General features: G+C 39.9%; 1 protein-coding gene across 1 annotated transcript in view; it reads right to left on the reverse strand.

Moving 5' to 3' along the window:
- The window catches only part of gbe1b (glucan (1,4-alpha-), branching enzyme 1b), an 87495-nt gene that overhangs the window by 14692 nt on the left and 53897 nt on the right, over positions 1–18906 (reverse strand). Inside the window, exons 13-14 of the mRNA XM_075473049.1 lie at positions 13354–13538; positions 9434–9564 (exon numbers count right to left, since the gene is read on the reverse strand). Coding sequence (XP_075329164.1) covers positions 9434–9564; positions 13354–13538 — 316 coding nt within the window. The remainder of the gene's footprint in view (positions 1–9433; positions 9565–13353; positions 13539–18906) is intronic.

The raw sequence follows: 18906 nt of genomic DNA on the forward strand, positions 1-18906 counted from the left end.
ATATATTTTCAAATAGCCAGGCTGATTAGGTTCCGTCTGATGTGGGACCATGAATCACAAGCTACCTGAAAGGCTTCTCTGTGCAAATCTTAAAGCAATACAATGTAACTTCTCAAAAAGCCCTTTAGGCTATGGAGCTCCCCCTACAGGCTTGGAGGTAATGTACGGTTACACTGTCGTAAATACAACACCCTTTCGCTTTCATGTTTCACGTTTGTTGACGAACTGGCGAGGAGTCAGAAGGTGCAAGCTATGTCGACCGAGAAGGTAAGAGTGATCAAATGTACCTGGGAGCGTGACAGGGGTCTATTTGTTTTTGCGGTAGGTGTGCCAGAAAGCAAGTTGAAGTACTTCCGCTCAGCTCCCGGGCCGCTCCAGCAAAGTTACATTGCGCAGTTTTTCCAACTCAGACCCCCGAAGGGCATAGGAGACAGGCCAATCGTAATATTAAAACTCATTCTAGCCGCACAATTTTTTTCAAGCTGTTATTTTAAGGTAGAAATGTTACATAGTATTGCTTTAACTGGAGAATAGCTCAGAAGAACAGAAGACTAGCCTATTGGTCATGATGGCATCAGACAACGAGGATGGCATCAATTTAACAGGGTTAACGGTCAAATGAGGACCTATACCAATCTGAAGGTTGTGCAGAAAAATCTTAGCTTTTGTGCATGCAGTATTTTGACTCCACCAGCACTTCACGGTACTCCTGGATGACAGGATCAACTGACCAAGTCAGCCCATTGCCATCAGTTAAAGTAATGCCAACATTAAGCCAACTACCTTTATCCTGATTGTTGCATTCACTATTTTGTGGCCTGTGTTCAAGTTTATTTGGGAAAGGTAATTTAAATTCGGAGCACCACACATTCGTGTTAATCGTTTCAAATTAAAATGTTACATGCATTAAATAAGCAAGTGTTCCAATCTAATATCAGCTAACAGTCCATTTAGTTGTGTGTGGCAACTGGTGCTTGGCTCTCATAATGCGTAATCTTAGATGTAAATGAGGTGGTTTTGGTGTGATCTGCTGTTCTGCATTTTTTGCGCATTTCTTCCCTCGTTTCCATTCGCTACCCGAACGTACCGCTTGTTTGATTATTGATCAGGAGGATTTGCATTTTACCACCAAACATGAGCCTTTTTTGTTTTAGAGCTGGAGTGGCTGAAGGTGACTTTTCCTGTTGGACATAAAATATGAAAGGACAGCAGCAATCATTCATATTTGGCTGGGTAACACATCAACTCATTCAGATTTCTGCTGTACTTAACATGCTTGTTCACTTCTACTGCTATAACCTTTGTGATAATCTTATGTTACTCAACGTTTGATATATTTCTGCATATATATAACCATAAGCACCCCTGCACCAAAAGGCATCCGTGTGTTTAGGTCTGATATTAAGTAAACAATCTCTGTATAAATTTTGTTTTGCATCCGAATACCTGCTTTTTATTTCTTTATTCTTTACCCGTTTTGACTGTATGTGGAACATAATGTGTATTGTTTGTGCACTTGATTATCTTTAACTTTTAGTCATTATCAGTTCATCATTTTGAAAAATCCACTTTGAGTCAAATCATAAAACAATGAAATATGTCACAGAGCTTCGGGGGTTGTGAATTTTGGCAGCACTGAGACAGTTGAATAGTCAAGAGAAAATGTAAATGCCTTTGATCAAGTATAGCAAAGCTGTATGTACTGTATGTGTGGAAGAGGGAGTAAAACAGTCCCCCTTGCTGTCACTTTTTCTTGATTCTTTTTGCACAATTTCTCCTTTGTGCCTCTGAACAAGGATGCTCAGACACTGAGGATTTGACTGATGGCAGCTTCCATAATAAGGCTCTCATGATTTGTGTGTATTGAGTGAGAAAGTCACAGCATAAAGTATGCAAATCATACCATATGCTGTAGTGAAGGCTTCAGGACATAAACACCTTCTTATGAGAGCCCGTGATCAAATTGATTAAATAAACAATTCTGTCCTTCAGCTTGGAGAAATGTAGAATACCATTAAATAAGATATCGAAATTGTTAGGAAATGCCACAATATGAATGGGTTCTACGTATAGAAACCATTTTTCAAGGACTCTACGCGTCCTTGGTCCCAAACTTGTAGCTTGACGAAAAGAAACATAAAAAGTGAAGGTGTCAGGATTAGTTACAGGCTGCAATTAATGTCAGAGAAAATACTAATGGCACTTTAAAATCGCTGGATTTAAAATTTAAAGTGTGAGAAGTGTGTACACACATATTTTAAATTGGAAACCTTCCTCATAGGAAAGGTTTTGCCATCAGTCAAGAGATGATTAGTAGCAATTAAGTAATCCCTGATGTCAATGTGCAATATAATCATGATAATCTGTTTTTTTCATATTGATAAGGTTTGATGTGGCAACTAAAAAAACAGAGAAAAGGAAGACATAAGCATAGAACCAGCAAACAACCCACTAACTAATTGGCTGGATGAATAACAGTCTCATCTTGCCATTGGTGACTTTCTGGAGTTCAAGTGTGATCCTCCAACGCAGCCTGATTCCGCCCCGGGGCTGGGAAAAGTCTGCTTTTGCTGCGTGCTTGTCTCCTTTGATGGTGGTGATTAAAAAGAAGTTCTTGCCTACATGTGCATTGTTTCTGCTGAAGATCTCTAAACCTCTTCAGCTCAACGTGCTACTATGGTGATTCATAGACAGACTTAACTAATTCTGCTATGGCCTCCCCTGAAAGGTTTGAGTCCCCCCCAGGGAATATGAGAACTTCTGGCTCAGGTCGCTCTTATATGCCACAACGTCGCTGAACCATCAAGGAATGGACCCCCTGAGACCTTTGATGGTGTCACTCAGGTTTAACCTATAAGTCTTGTATTTTGGGAGATGTGCAACTCAGAAACAAGTCTGAGTAAAACATCCCACAGATGACCATGCAGTGTCTGTGTGGCCTCCAACTATGATTAGGTAGGTGAAAAATGTCAAAGCAACGTCCACACAAATGCCAGGTCCAAAGGTTTCTGAGACTCAACATTGCCCAGAGCATCACACTGCCACCGCCAGCTTGGATTCTTCCCATAGTGCATTCTGCTGCCATCTCATGTGCCAGAAACCAACACACACAAACCAAGAACTCCACCTGATGTGAAATAAAACATGGCTTTTGTAGGGCTTCTTGGCGGATGACAGGGGTCAGCACAGGCACTTCGGGGCTACAATATGCGGCGAGCTCTGACGCTCTCCATGTTCCAACGCTTCATCATTCTTTCCTCTTAGGCCAACATTTGAGTTTTCATCTATCAGTGCCATCTTCAGTGGGATCAGACCGCACAGACCAGCCTTCACTCTCAGCACATACCAGTGAGCCTTGGGTGCTCGTGACCCCATCATCGGATCACCATCTGTCTGATTCATGGTATGTACGAACTACCACAAAAGGGAACATTGCTGCTATTTCAGAGATGTTCTGATCCACTCTTTTAGTGATTGCAATCCGGTCCTTGTAAAATTGACTCAGATCCTTCCGCCTGCCCACTTTTCCAGCTTTCAACACATCAAATTCAATAACTGACTGTTCACTCACTATCCCACCCCATGACAGCTGCCCCTGTAACGAGATAATCAATGCTATTCACGCCACCTTTCAGAGGTTTTAATATTGTGGCACATATATATGTGTGTGTGTGTGTGTGTGTGTGTGTGTGTGTGACTCAGAGTGCTGGAAATGAGGCATAGTTACAGTATTTTAGAGTTCCCTGGCCAACTTCTCAGCAAGGAAGTGAGAAAAAGCACAAATTGGTAGTTGGAAGCTTTGAGCGATTACATTGTTGTTAGTGGCTACAGAGGGCTGCAACAACAGCTTGCTGTTCAGCTGTAAAGCATTGTGATCAATACGGCTTCTGTGAATAAAGGGGAAGATTAAAGAACACAATCAGTTTTGCCCAATGACCAGAAAGAAAAGAAGGCAGTCCGATGCTTGATGATTAGAGTCATTGATGACCTGAAAACAATCTTGCCATGACCACGATTGCAGATGTAACAACCACTTAGTTTCTCCATAAGCTTGTCCCTTTCTCGGGCTTTATGAAAGTAATAGCATGCTGTCGTGGTAAACAAGAGCTGAGAGAGCCGTGTATGCACATCTGAAGAATGTGTCATGGCCCTGTAAGCATTCTAAATGCTGCGTCTAGCCTTTTCAGTCGACGTTACACTGGCTGAGCAGAAAGAAGGGTGAGTTACATCAGAGTGGAAGAAATAGTAGAGACAGTTTATCTTACAAAGGAACAAGAGAGCTCAAACCAACCAGCAACTGAATTTAAATGAAAAAAAAATTAATTCCATCTCTTTGTGTAGAGAATATTACTCCTTACAGTAGTCTTTAAAAGTCTCCATGTACTTCTTTTAATATGTAATTTAATTCATCGTTCATCTACCAAGTTCAACAGGAGTTACATGGAGTTATAATTTCAAAACATTCTACTAATGTTTACGTAAATGGAAAAAATGGCAAGTAAGGCAAAGATCAGCCTGGATCTGTCAAACTGTAACCATGAAACGTGGGCATTTCAAGTGATCAACTAATCAAGCCAATTAAAGTCGACTACTTGTGACGTCATCGTTAAACAAACATTAATTACCAAAGCAATTCTTTGTTCCTGTTGTTTGCAGTCATACGAGCGTTTAGCTATTTTTGTGAAATTTTTGTGAAAACAAGTCTTCTCTAAAAATACTAGCACTTAAAAAAAAAAGAAGAAAAATTTCAAGCAATAAAAAGTACATGTTCTAAAAGCCAAGATAGTTTATAACCTTGAAGCAACTTTGACCTACTGCACTAGCAGCACTTTGTCCAAAACCTTATTGACCGCTGGGGAATGATTAAATACATTACTGCACAATATTTAGAGTTTTCTACCTTTAGTTTTAGGAGAAGCAACTGATGAAATGGGGACTCCAATGATCGTGGCTGTCAGATTAACAAATCGTTTGGAATTTTTTCTGGGTTTGACCGAAATGTTAAAATCAGACATTTATTGATGATACAAGAACACATCTAATTAGTCCATTTTAGAAATTAATCATGATCAATGTAATCTCACATAATGCATATAAGCCTCAGTAGTCCACAGCACAAAACACAGCAGCTTAGAATTAAAGCTAAAAAAAAAACCCTGCATTTTTCTATATTTGAAAATTATCGACTGCGTCTATGTTTTGCATTACGTGAAACTGCCATGAACGCTTGAAAAAAAAAAAAAAAAAAGGTTCCATGTCTACAATTTCCTTGGAAAATTGTCCATTTTATAAGTTCTGCATTATGGGAAACCTTCACAAATGTGACACTGCACAATTTTGACACATTCAAAACAGTTTTAAGGGAGGTAGGATGAGGTGGACGGTTCCACCATTCATTTTGAGCCCATCTAACCAAGTAATTTTTACTTTTCTACTTTGAACTCAGTCAAAGTTGTGTGGGAATGAAAAAGAAACACATAGTTAGAGTTAGATAAACATAAATGCATGGCTAGGCTTCACAGTTATCAAATATGTGGTTACATCTTAACATCACACCAACCTAACACTGTACAAAGCATCTGGCAATGTAAAACTATCTCACGATCTCAGTTTTGCTTTGGAAACGTGGACAAATGTAGCTATCACACGTTTTCTTGTGAGATGGGGCTGTATAAGGAGATAAGATGTAACGATGTAGTGGCATATCTACAATGCTGTTTAATAGATGGGATTAGAGGCAAAATGGGAAATACTCTACAATTCTAAATACATTAATTTAGCAAAATTATTGCCTTGTTACACAATGTTTGATCTCCCTGGTGTTCGTGTCTCTTTTCTAATCAGGCCTTTAATAATGTTACTTCATTGAATTAATTACTTTACAGTGTACAATATTATCATCATTAAAAGAAATGATGGCCAATGCTAAAAAAAAATGTTAATATGATTCTATTTGAATGCTGGGAATAAAGCAGCTCCTCTATTTGTCAGCAACATTTGAACATGATGAAATCTGCCATCGCAGATGTCTTATGGATGGTACTTCTTAGGGATGGTATGTCTTAGGGACGGTAGGTTCTATGGATGGGAGGTCTAATGGATGGTACGTCTAATGGATGATAACTGGTAGCTCCAACTTTACAGAAGCCACGAGGAGATAAGAAATGCAGCCATCTTAATATAACTTGCTGCATCCTCCAAAAAAAGAAAAAGGTATTTAAAAATAAAAAATAAGAAAAAAAGAGGAAGAAACTTTTTTGCATATTGTCCTTTTATACATGTTATCTGAACCATAGTAGCCAATATGACAATACGTTATTTTCTATAAGCTGTGCTTATTATGATCTAAACTCAAGTAAGTTAGCGATGCCAGACGTATAGTTAAATTGTTCTCAGACAGAAAAAAGAATGATAACCTGACACAATCATAGCTGCCTATTGGCGCAGCGTAAATCAAAGACCAATCTGCCCCAACAGGCACAGCTTTCACGACGGGATCCAGCTGGGATTTCAAATACTCTAACCAGCCTGATAAAGACCACTGCCTGAAGACTGTGTCCACCCTGAGTCACAGAGAAAATAATAAAAGTGAGTCACTGATGCCGACTGCATTTTAATGGCCGATGTATTTTTAGTGAGATTCTTTTCTTTACTTTTTGTTCTGTTCCTTATGGAGAGGGTGGAAACACACATATATTTAAAAGAGACCAATGAGAAGAAAGAAAAACTTGATTAAAATACAAAACAGGCTAAACGGTCACTTAGAGTTTGTCCTTAGGGGTGACTATACAGCAGCTGTTATTAACTTAATTCAAGATTGCAGAAATTCAGTTTTAAATGAATTCCCAGAGACTTAAAGTGCACCCGGTTACATTGTTGGAATGCATCCATAAAAGTTACTTCACTTTCTTTCACTGCTACACTGACAACTTGTTTTTCAGAGGGTTTTTCACAAGGGAACGCTACATGCATTTTTAAATTGAATAATAAACCAACAATGAAATGGACAAAAGGATAAACACCTGTAGATCCATCTAAACAGCAGGGAGTCATCCATCATGAGACTGAGAGGGACACACTATGATATAATACAGTACTTGCCACATTGCCAGAGGAAATAGCAGCCCATATTGGATCAATTTTCAGTGGTGCGCAGCATGGTCAGCTGCATCTACCTATTACAGTATTTCCAGATACAGCTCTGGTGCAGAGCTCCAATGTGACATCCTGACCCTCACACAGGTAGAAGAAAGTTTAAGTATATGACAGCCGAGTGTAATGAAAAAGCACTTTTGGACTCTTTGAGCTTGTCTTGTTTACCTCCTCTGCCTCTGAGTGGCACTTTCATCTGTCTTCTCCCCTAATTGGATCCTGTGCACACATTCCCATCGGAGGATCTGCATCTCCTCACACGCGCTTCGCATTTACCTTCCTCACTATCACACTCACACATCCACGCACGCACACACACACACACACACACACACAGCACATTTGCCTTTATGTGTTTACTGTTTCTCTGTATAATGACAGCCAGAGCTTTGCCTTCGCATTTATTTGCATTTCCTCTCAACCCACCCAGTGTGTGTGAGGCCTCTCCTTAAACATCAAACGAAACACCAGGAGGAAAAGATGTGGTTCTATCTAAATGAAAATAAACCCTCAAAAACGATGTTACAGACACGGCGCTGCAAGGCTATTAGCGCTTTGCCCAAGATTCACCCCTTTAACGCAGAGCTAAACACGCGAGGTAAAACATACAATTACCGCACAGCAAACAAGCTCACAATTAGGACGGGATATCAGAAAAATGCTGGCTTACTGCATTTGGATTCTTAATCATCAGATAAACTTAATGACATGTTGCAAAAAGAATACAAATGCGCCATCTATGTTTATAATGTAATAATGCTGCTATGCATTCAGTGACATTACAACTTAAACATCAACACAATCATTAATCAACTACAATGCAATAATCAGGCAAAATCAATCTACATAAAATCATTCATTTAATTTTGCTAGGTGTATTATTTCATTAGTCAGCCAGAGGCAACCACTTACCATTCTTAGTGAAACAAAATGACAGATGCAAAAAAAAGGAATAAAAAAAACAAAACATTATCAACCAATCAAATGATTCCAATCCAGCACTGGACAGATCTTGAGTAGTGATTTGAAACTTGGGCATCCAGAGGAACCCTTGCATCCTGCCTCACCGTGACATCATCTAAACCACAACCGAGGAAGCAACACAGCTCCACGTCCACCAGGGAAACTGATGGCGTGAGCTACTGTGGGGCTCATAAGGGAGCGATCTCCGCTATGATAAATACAGATCTGTCAGCTTCCTTTCCCCTTCCACATTCCTGATCATTAAGCCTGCTGTAATCACAACTGTGGGACTCATTAAATTCCTGACAGCCGAGTTTGCTAAAGAGAGTGTTTCTGAATCAGTGGGCTCTGATATTATTTCTCTCTAACAGCATAACAACATTACAATAAACAACTGACTCATAATCCCCTCAACAATTACTGCTAAAATTACAACAGAAAAGTACTAGCCTCGGAGAAAACACTGCCATTAAAACCGCGAGTCCTTACAATTCTCATTTACTTGTAACACGTCTCACGCGGTGCTTAAATCTCTGATCCACTTCTTGGCCCAGAGTCTTCTCTGGGGTAACCTTTAGTTTCCAAAATGTCTCGTGGCCTCCCTTAAAATGTATTTGTGGCAGTTTAATTAAGAGACAAGTCAGGACCAACAATCTGTAGTGAAGCTTAAAGGAGCGCTTGATGTGAACCACAGAAAACGGACGAAGAGATCCGGTGTATGCTTCCAACAGTGGCTGAAATTTAGCTTTTTAAACAGGAAGGAGGTTTATATCCATGACCTGTTTTAGTTCAGTTGAAGCGGCCTATTCCTGGAGCTTGTTGACAGTTAAGTGCAGATGACAACCAGCCATATCCTTTGCTACATTCACAGCCCTGTAGACGATTCAAGAGGAATGTGTTGCTGTTGGGTTTGCTAGGTGGAAATTAAACTTATTGGAAATGCTCAATAAACATTCACAGGTTAACCAAAGATAATGAGAATCATCCAGCTGAGACTTAACATCTGTGCCTGGTAGTATTTGACACATAGTGCTGCGTCTCACTTCCCCCACAGAGCTGTCTATCTATGCAGTGTGGATTGTGGATTTCACAGCTTTTGCATTTACTCACTTGGCTAAAATCTCAGTCGTGATTTTTTTTTTTTTTCTCCAAGCACAAAAGATTAGTCATGTTATTGTGTAAAAGTAGTAAGTAACAGGGAGATCATTACTCTGAGAGGCAAGGCGAGTGTGCAATGTAGTGTGTCAGAGAAAAGCCGATGGAAAAGAAAAAAAAAAAAAAGGAGCAGTAACATGACATATGAGAGTCGAAAGGATACTTTCCCGGAGCTTCTACACCCACCCTGTAGTCCTGGAAGCTCTTGGTAGTGTTGAAGTTGAAGATAAAGAGCACGTTTGCCCTGTCAAACACAATGACCTTGTCCCCTTGATGCTTAGCGCTGATGAATGCCTGTAGGGGAAAAAGAGGGGGAAAAGAAAAGCTAATAAAGTATTTCTCCATGAATAGTCATTACCTTCCTCATGCTGGATTTAGACAGTTATAATAGGGCACATTATATCAGTGGGCTTCACATTTCCCAACAGTCTGAGAAGTGTTCCTACATCAAATTTCAGGTGGCACTCATCAGCAGAAAGCAGCAGCCCGTGTTGGTGCAGGACCGACGCTGTCAGCTTTAGACAGCTGCACATGATAAAGGCGCCACTCTCCTGTGGAGCGAGCTACTGCTAACGTGTCATTAGTAGAGATTATCAATGTCACCCAACCCCCTATTTTTAGTGCCTTGCTCCACCAGCCAATTTTAGGGCAGCATATTCACAGCTGAAGGAGATGATAAGCACCCCTGCAACTGGACAGGCAGAGAGGATGGAGGTTAAGGAATGAGCTGAAAGTCTGGAGTCGGTCCATTTCTCAGAGAGATCTGAAGTAATGCCAACTTCCTCTGGCTTGCAGCTACTGCAAAACAATTTTAACCTGTATCTATCAAATTGCGTCTATTCAGTATTCTTTTTTGTCCATTTTACTCAGATAAATAAATGTAAAAGAAATCAACTGATATTCAGACCAACCAGATTTTATTCGGAATTTCTTGAAGTTTGTTAGGAAAAGCCAAAGATAATCTAATATGTTTCAAGTGTGCACCAGGAGAAATGCCCCGCGAGACACAAACATATGGTTGCCCAATATCAAAGAAACTTCTTCAGTCTGATATTACGTCTCAGAGTCTGCAGAGTTTCTGTTTCTGTCGCTGCCTGCAGCTCCACACTGACCTGAAACAGTTTGAGTGAAACTTCGCCAGGCAGGGAGAGCAGGCTAAATCCCTATTTATGAAGTCAGCACTCTGAGGCAGAACACATTTTACAAAACCACCGTTGAAATCCGATGTTTTCGCAAGCTGTGATCCTCTATTTTTCTGCTTTTCTTCACTTAGTGCAGTCAAAAGAAAAGTTTTGGTTTCACCACATGAAAAAATACATATGAAGGCGAACTGTGACCTGCTGCTCAGAGAAGAGAAATACATGCAAACCGTATGTCCTCCAACATAAGGTTTGCTTTGTGTGACTGAATAGCTTCACTTCTGAGGTGTAGATCTTAAGTCTTAATGCAAATAAATGTATAATTAAATGACATTGCCAGTATCTCAAAGTATATTAGAGGTAGTTATAATTGCAGAGCAGTAAAGTAATGCTGGTCTTTCACTGGGCGCCACTTTGATCATGTATACTGGATTTTATTGACATTTCATCTCCCTTTTATACTCCAATTTGGCTTTTTGAAGCTGTGAATCTCTGATGTTTCCACAAAACACACGCTTCTAAACAAAGTCCCTGCGTGCCTCTATGCTCACTAAGCTTAATTTCACTTATGACAACAAGGGGAGCTGCTGATGGACTATCTCAGGCTTCTCATTTCAACTCCAAAACGCCCTTGGATAAACCCACCACAGTGAAATATTGAACTACCCGAGCTATAGAACATATCTAAAAAAAAAAAAAAATGCAATTACCTTTGCAATGTCACTGATAAGCTCTGCAGAGGCTTCAGACTTATCTGGTTATTACAGCTGAATCTTTGAACATTATTGGCATTATCTGTGAGTGATGTCCCACAAAGTATTTCTCTGATACTGTGTTAGTCACTGAATAAGTGAGTCAAATCTTTTTTACTCTGGGGCTTCTGTACAGAGTGACTGGAACACCAGATCGGTTACAAAAGGCATTTGAACTGGAATATTATCTTTTGCTCTAGTTTTACATATTAGGTTGACAGTGTCTTAAGAAATAATACTGATATTGTTTTGATGCATGTGCATACAAACCCAATTCATGACAAAACAAAGGTATTTTTGTGTCTTTATTTGGTTAATATTGCGTAACCTTTGTTTAATGTACTTGTGTGCATTAAACAAAGTCTTCACTGGTCGGATTCATTGTATTCAGAAAATTAAATAAAACCTAGAATTTGTTGCCAGTAACAAGTTTTTCAAATATGAGTAAATTCATTCAGAAACACTCTACAACAAACTGTTTGACTAGTGAGATGGGAAGGTGTCAGGACCGAGTATAAAAGGAGCTTCCACCAAAGAAGCTGAAATCTGGTATTGAACAAGAATGAAGACAGATTCATCTTGCAAAACTAAAAAAAGGTGCAGTCAGTTCCAGAGTTATCAAAAAGCAGCAATTCAAAGGAAGGGAAATCTAACACAATGGGAAACATGTCTCTCTAAGGTTTTCTTTTTTTTTGTAAAATGTGTGTTGCTGGCACAATGAAGCTGCTTATTGAACGTGCCAGAAACTATTTCCTTTATCCTTGTGAGTTAAAAAAAAAAAAAAAGGTTAAAAGTATAAACAGATTTCAGACTAAGGTTTTTGAGCTTTGCAGCTGTGTTTTCTCACAGAAAATTGACAAAATTATATTAATTTGTGAATAAATAATGCACAAAATCTTCGGCACTTAAGGCTCTCCATTTCCGGACTGTTTGTCGTGCATTTGTGAGAACGTTTGTCTTTGCACTTATAAACTGAAGGCTCAGCCGGTGCTGGTTCCCCTCTGACCATTAAGGTGTTAATTTAAACATTACATCTGCAGTAAAGTGTCTAAACCCTTTGCACGGCCCATTTATGCTGAAGAAGTTAATGTCTCTTAATCAATACAAACACTCTAAGCGCCGGCGTATATTACATTGTTTTGAAGTAAACTTTAAACTGGCTTTCATTGACCAAATTGTCCTGTTGTCTGACAAATCACCACGACAGCTTCAATAGGGTTGTGGTGTGGTATAAAAGACTTTATCCTCGTGATGTACAATCTTCTTGCTCCACGAGAACTTAAGTGGAATTACAGATGCAATGCTGCCACGAAATCATTTCAATTAATTATTTGAAACACTGTAAAACATCTGATGTTATAACTTCAAGACAGCCAAGAAAAGCCAGCGTATGCGAGGTCAGCATCTGGTGCTGAATGTATTCGCCTTTCCTGCCAGTCGCATCCTCTGGGATTGGCGGTCTCCCTTCTTTTCCACTGCCTTGCCTCCAATGATCTGTCTCATCTACTTCTATAGCATGGAGATCTTCTATTAAGTCAGAGCACACTTTTGACTGAGAGAATAACAAGCAGAAAGGATCCCTGTGACCCAGTCATGGCTTTCCTTGTGCTCAGTGGTATTTCTCCTATTCTGCTGCATTAGGCCGTCTACAGGTCAGCACGTAACATAGCAAGGTGAAGTGGCTTTAATCCGAGGGCTGATTCCCAGGAATGTGGAGGATGGTATTTTTCAATCAATTACACACACTCGCTTCTAATCCCTGTCAATTTAGCCACACTCTCCATTTGCATTATCCCATTACGTTGCCTTGAAGCCCTTCAAGAGAAAAACATCATTTATTCTCTGAATTGCAGGCAAAGACAGAAGCTCAAGGAAGAGAGTGAAATCTATTACTGTTCGACTTGACAGCCGCCAGTGAAAGAGGACGCCTCCAAAATGAGCTCCATTTATAGTGCTTTTATCGCTCTGCAGGAAAACTGTACAGGTGTGTACAGACGGTGGTCTGGGTATACGTTTATCTTTGGAGAAATAATCTTTTATGAGCTAAATCATTTATAAACAAAATGAAGAGATGGAAGAATTGATCTGAGTATTCTTCGGGTGATTAAAAAAAAAAGACGGAGAAACGATATATTTCCAGGTGATTTTATCATCGAGCGTCTGCATGAAGTGTCTGTGTGTGTTGTCCTTACAGGCAGGGCTGCCAGCCAGCCGTACTTCTCCTCCGTGCGGTTCATATCCCGGTCAAAGGCGTAGAGCTGACTGTAGCGGAGGTTATCCGTATCCAACAGGTTAAACTGCCGCCGGGCATAGTGATAACTCTGATTGTTGCCCTCTCTGGGGAAATCCAGCCACTCAGGATGGCCGAACTCATTTCCTGCAACAGAGAGTGTTATTAAAGAATGCACATAATGAAGGGAAAGGCGCACCATCTTTGAATTAGCATACCCTCCTTGTGAGGTTCTTTTTCCTCTGAGGTTTTGTGAAATTTTCAGGAGACAAAAAAAAGACTGATCAAACACACAAAAGTCAGCAGCAGTCTGAACTTTTCACCACCCCAGCAGAAGTTAATACTTCGCATATTAAAATAGACACAACGTTCTGACAGCTTTTTTTTTTTTTTTTTTTCTTACCAACTGCAGTGAGACAAACTTCCCGCTACCCAGGATCCCATTCTTTCATTAATAAAAAGAAAAGTAAGTGTTGTGCACATAAATCCCAGGCAGTGAATATACTGCACATTTCAAAATACTCCATGAATTAATTGAACAGGACCAGTTTATATATCGTCACAACTTATAAATACGTCTTGAACACTGAGCAATCGTCAAGTCAGTGTTAGAAATGAGAAGTTAATGCACAGAATTATAGTTTTAACTGACGCTCATACTGTACATGAAAACACTTTGTTCATGCTTACTGCTTCATAACCACCACTTTTGTCATTTTCCCTTGAAATCTGTTAGTCAACAGGGAAATGAAGTTAGACTAGTATTGTTATTTCATAATGCTGAACGTATACAGTAGAAATGTGGGAAACGGTCCTGATGTTGGCATCTTGTCATGCCAGGAGATGAGATAATGAATCTGTCATCTTATGTCACGACAAAATCAAAACAAACACCGGGATAATTGAATTCCCAGAAGAGAAAAGAAGACACCAGACGGAGGAAAATGGAAGCAAAAGTAAATAAATAAATAAATAAGAATAAATAAATGAAAAAGTAAGACTGACAGAATGAAGTGGAACTGACAGAGACTGACAGCAGATTCTGATGAAATCTATTATGTAGGTGTTAAAGAAGTGGCACACAATAAGAGATGGACTGCCGACAGAAAAAGCCCACTGCAGCACTCGCCTCAAAAGTAGGACAGCGAAAAAATACAGGAGAAAAAGATGTGAAGAGGAGGGGAAAGAATGAAGGCAGAGATCCTCTTCTTGTGACATCTGTATGAATAACAAGCCTCCCACACAACTTAACGTGAAATGTGAAGAAGACAATTACACCTCAGCACCAGCAGGCGTTCCTCCCTGAACTCCAGAGGACTGGCTACACTATTTATGAATTTCCTGTGCCAACAAGTCACTGGAAAACCAAGACCTACACTGCATTAGGTCACAGGACGATGAGTTATAAGTCTAATTACTGACAGAAGACAGAAGAACAAGTCAATGTTGAAAGCGTGTTTGCTTCTCGTTTTGATGCCGACTGACATCAAATATGAAATGTTGTTCACATAGAGTCGTTACAAAAGATGCAAACAAATCATGAGTGAGCCTTACTATCCTCCAAGTTATTTTTAAGGTGAAAAAGCATTTATCCATGAGTCCACGATCAAATTCAATTCATAACAGACCGAGTTGAATGACTGAATCATTGGGGAGATGGTAAGGCCACAAGATACGCTCATTTGAAATTTGCAGGCTGCCTGGAACGACGGTGCGACATTATAGGTCAAGAGGTCGGCAAAATCAATAAGTAAACAAGCTAATGTGCAGAATAATAATAGTAATGAGTTCCATTCTTGATTTATGATGGTCATCAAATGCTTGGCCCTGTTGCAGCACTCGATTGAAGGTCAAAGGATCACCAAAATCAATTTTTATTGCAAGATCTTTTGTTTCAGCTTTTCCCTGATGGCAACGTGGACTTTTCTTTTTTCAGATGATGGTCACCAATCACAAAGGAAGAAAAGTGACAAGCTGTGTATACAGTGATATACTTTTTACACTTTGCTAGCATGCAAAAGTTAAGGCAACCTGAAGTCAACTTCTCTCTGTGCAAAAAGAAATTCATTAAAGGCTTTTCTTTCTACAGAAGGTGTGATGCTCGCTGCCTCGACTGTATCCAATTCAATCCATTCTTTTCTCCATCAGTGAAGTGCTACTGAGCCACTGGCTGCAACACGAAGGCCATAGCATGATCGTTTCACTACACAGTTACAGAGGTGTTCTTCTCCGAGATTTCTGCACCTTTTTTCCCCTCCAAACATATATTTTGCTCATTGCCAACTAAAAAAAATTCTCTTTCAAAAGCACAATTTAAAAAAAGGGGAGAGAAAAAGGCTTTAGTGGCTTTAGTTTTTTTTCTCCCTCTGCCTTCTTCTTCCACCTGAAAAAGACAAGCGATCAAATTCACCGTTGAAGTTACAGCTACTGCAGCTGCTGTGAGCCTTGGCCAGAGGTGGCAACACACGTCAGGCACTTACTGCTCCTTGAAAAAGGACCACAAAGTTCTCTTTAGTTCTCTGCTGCCACAAGTGAACTGTCCAAAATGTCAGTCTCTCCAAAGAACTTCAGGGAAGAAAGAACCCATTACAGGAGTCTTTACAGATCATCCTCCCACTCTGCTCAACAACCACACCAATACGCTGTTAAAATACATGGAAAAGAGTTACCGATGCGCATTTAACCGAACGACTGGAACTGATGATGCAACGACTGATCTTAGATACGTCTGGAAGATTCAGTTTGAGCTGTTTTCAGTTATGTTTGTATGCTGCAAGTGTTAAATGTCAGTGGTGCAACAGGTTTGTCTTTGTTGTCCACATTATATCAGGCAGTTCAAACTTACTATGGATGTACAATATGCACACCCCTCACCCGACTGATTTACCTTAGAATATCTCATCAATCAGAACAATAAGAGCCCCTTTCAACAAGAAATCAATCTTTCCACCTTGTTAACATGCTTACATGGCGTTATTAAGTGTTAAAATGCATCACAAGCAAAACAAGCCGTCAACACTGTAACTGGGGATTTCTGCTTTAAGTCTGCAGTGCACCATCCTCAGCCTTAGAAAGTCTTTAAGATGCAAACTATCTCCAATTTGTCAACAAATGTGAGAAAAAAAAAAAGAAATCAATGAACTGTTGAAAAGCAATTTTCTTCACAGACAAATTGGAAGGGATTTGTATATTTCTCCCTCTGCATTGTGTCATTTAACCATTCAAGGAATCTGGAGAAAGTGCATAAAGGACGAGGGTGCAAGCTGAAGCAGGACACCTGTGATCTCAGAAATTGTTACAAACTGATCTCTATTCTTGGTGCAGACAGCACTGCATCAAGAACACTTATTGATCAAAAGCTAATAAAACCACATGGATGTGGGATTACTGTGGGAAAGCTTGATCAAACACTACAATACAAAGTTACACAAACAACTGCGGCATAAAACTTATGTGTGCAAAAAGGAAGCTTCAAGTTAAGCTTGTTCAGCTCTCTGGGCTCCGAGGCATCTGGGATGGTCCACCACGCAGTGGACATGTGTACTGTGTACGACCAATCAGAATTCAGAAACCTTCACTGAAACCTGCACATTCATCTTTTCAACAGAGACACATTAATTTCTAAACCAGACAATGCAAAAATTGTGTTCTACACACATTACAAAGACATAGCTGAGGAAGAAGCCTGGCCAGCCTGTAGTTCCCACCTATTTTCAAAGTTTAAAATTATCAAACAAGAAACGTGAGAATGCCAACGGCGTACTGTTGCATATTTTAAGGTGCGTTTACAGGAAGAATGACAAAACAACACCTGAAAAAGCTTTGTTTTGGTATCATCAATGAAGTCTTTAAAGTCCCAAATTTATTTTAGAAGGTTTCGCAGGCCTCAAATGCAAAAATAATGGAACATTAATGATTAAAATGAAGCGGACGAAACAAAACATGAAATACCCGGGGTTCATACCGTCTGCAGTGAAATAAAAGTCAAAGTAAATGAAAGAGTCACAGTCTTCTTATCTCAAACTGCACCCGACTTTTTCTGATTTGGGGTGTGTACACCGTCAGCTGACCAAGAGGGAAAATTAAACATGTTTTTCGATGCATAAAGCCAGTCAGAGTATTCTATGGATTGAGCCAGCTTATACATACACCACAACACAAAGCAAGGCTGAAAGGAGCACTATGAAAGTCCATGCTCGAGGCTACCCCTTCTAAGCAGCAGCTAAAGAATGAGCTCCATCATAACTTCAAGGAGATCCCTAGAAAAAAAAAACCCTAAATAAATAAAAATGCACATTCAGATGCCGAGCATCAGTGTGTGGTGTTCAATACATATCTAATTATTTTTGCGCATCAACTCTCAGACAGGCTGGTAAACATCTACTGTAGCTTTGAGCTTCTACATTTCCCAGTACGACTTTCAGCGAACCCAAGAGAAACGGGCTCTGTGTTGCACCGAGTTGCATTGCAGCCTGTGTAGGAGTGAGAGCTGCCACAAAGGCATTGCACATTTCTCTGCTGAACAATAAGAGAAAAATGGATCCACGCAGTGGGACTCAATGTACAGTTGAAACTGCAAAAAAAAAAAAATCATCAAAAAGGCTGTTGCACTTCACATACCACTGACAACACATCCATGGAGCAGCAAGCCACAGATGCATTACACAGGCGTTCAACCGTGTGCTGCGAGCATAAGGGCGGCACAAGCTCTCATACACAACGCAGCGATTTAGAGAAACTTCTGAGAATGCAGTTCCAGCTTGGAATTTTGTGAGTTCATACTTGCAAAATGATCAAAGATATTGGCATCCGTGCAGCTTTGCAACTAATTTCTTAGGGATTTTACTTTTAGCCACACTGTCTTGAAGGGCAGAAATGTCATTTAATCTGTCCGCTGAAGTATTTCAACATGCATTAAGTGGATTGCCATGCTTGGCTTGGGCAACTCTTGTGATACCACCACGTATTGATATTTTTGTATCTCATCAAAATGCCTCTACAACCGTAGATGCATCGACATGGAATGCGCCGTTTGTGGTGATGTTTCTCTTTGGATGATACTCTGATGGCACGTTTCTCAGGTCAAAGATGCCATGACTTGTAAAAATGCTGACATTCTTTTCTGTTTCACAGGACAACAATTCACAAAGACAACCGGAGCATATTCTCGTAGGATTATGTCCCTATAGGGCAGCCACAGTGTTTATGGAGCACGTATCAGCTAAAGCTCAAGAAACTTCCTGCTTCATACTGTCGTACAGGATAGCTAATTTTTGTCTGTCTTTCATCATCACTTACAGCAAATGAAGCCAACTTATTGTCTGAACTTAGCTCTGGTAAACAGACTGAATCACAGTCAGTCACTTAAAAAAAAAAAAATTCTCTTGATTTTACCCTTGTGGTCCAGAAAGAAAAAGACAGAAAAAAGGCTGGGGACTTTATGCTTACAGCTCTTTCATTTGTTTGAAATCAGTTGGTGTGAACTCTTAATGCACAAGAACCAAAAAGAAATAAT

The sequence above is a fragment of the Odontesthes bonariensis genome, chromosome 9 (assembly GCF_027942865.1).
Source record: "Odontesthes bonariensis isolate fOdoBon6 chromosome 9, fOdoBon6.hap1, whole genome shotgun sequence".
In the NCBI taxonomy this organism is placed as follows: Eukaryota; Metazoa; Chordata; class Actinopteri; order Atheriniformes; family Atherinopsidae; genus Odontesthes; species Odontesthes bonariensis.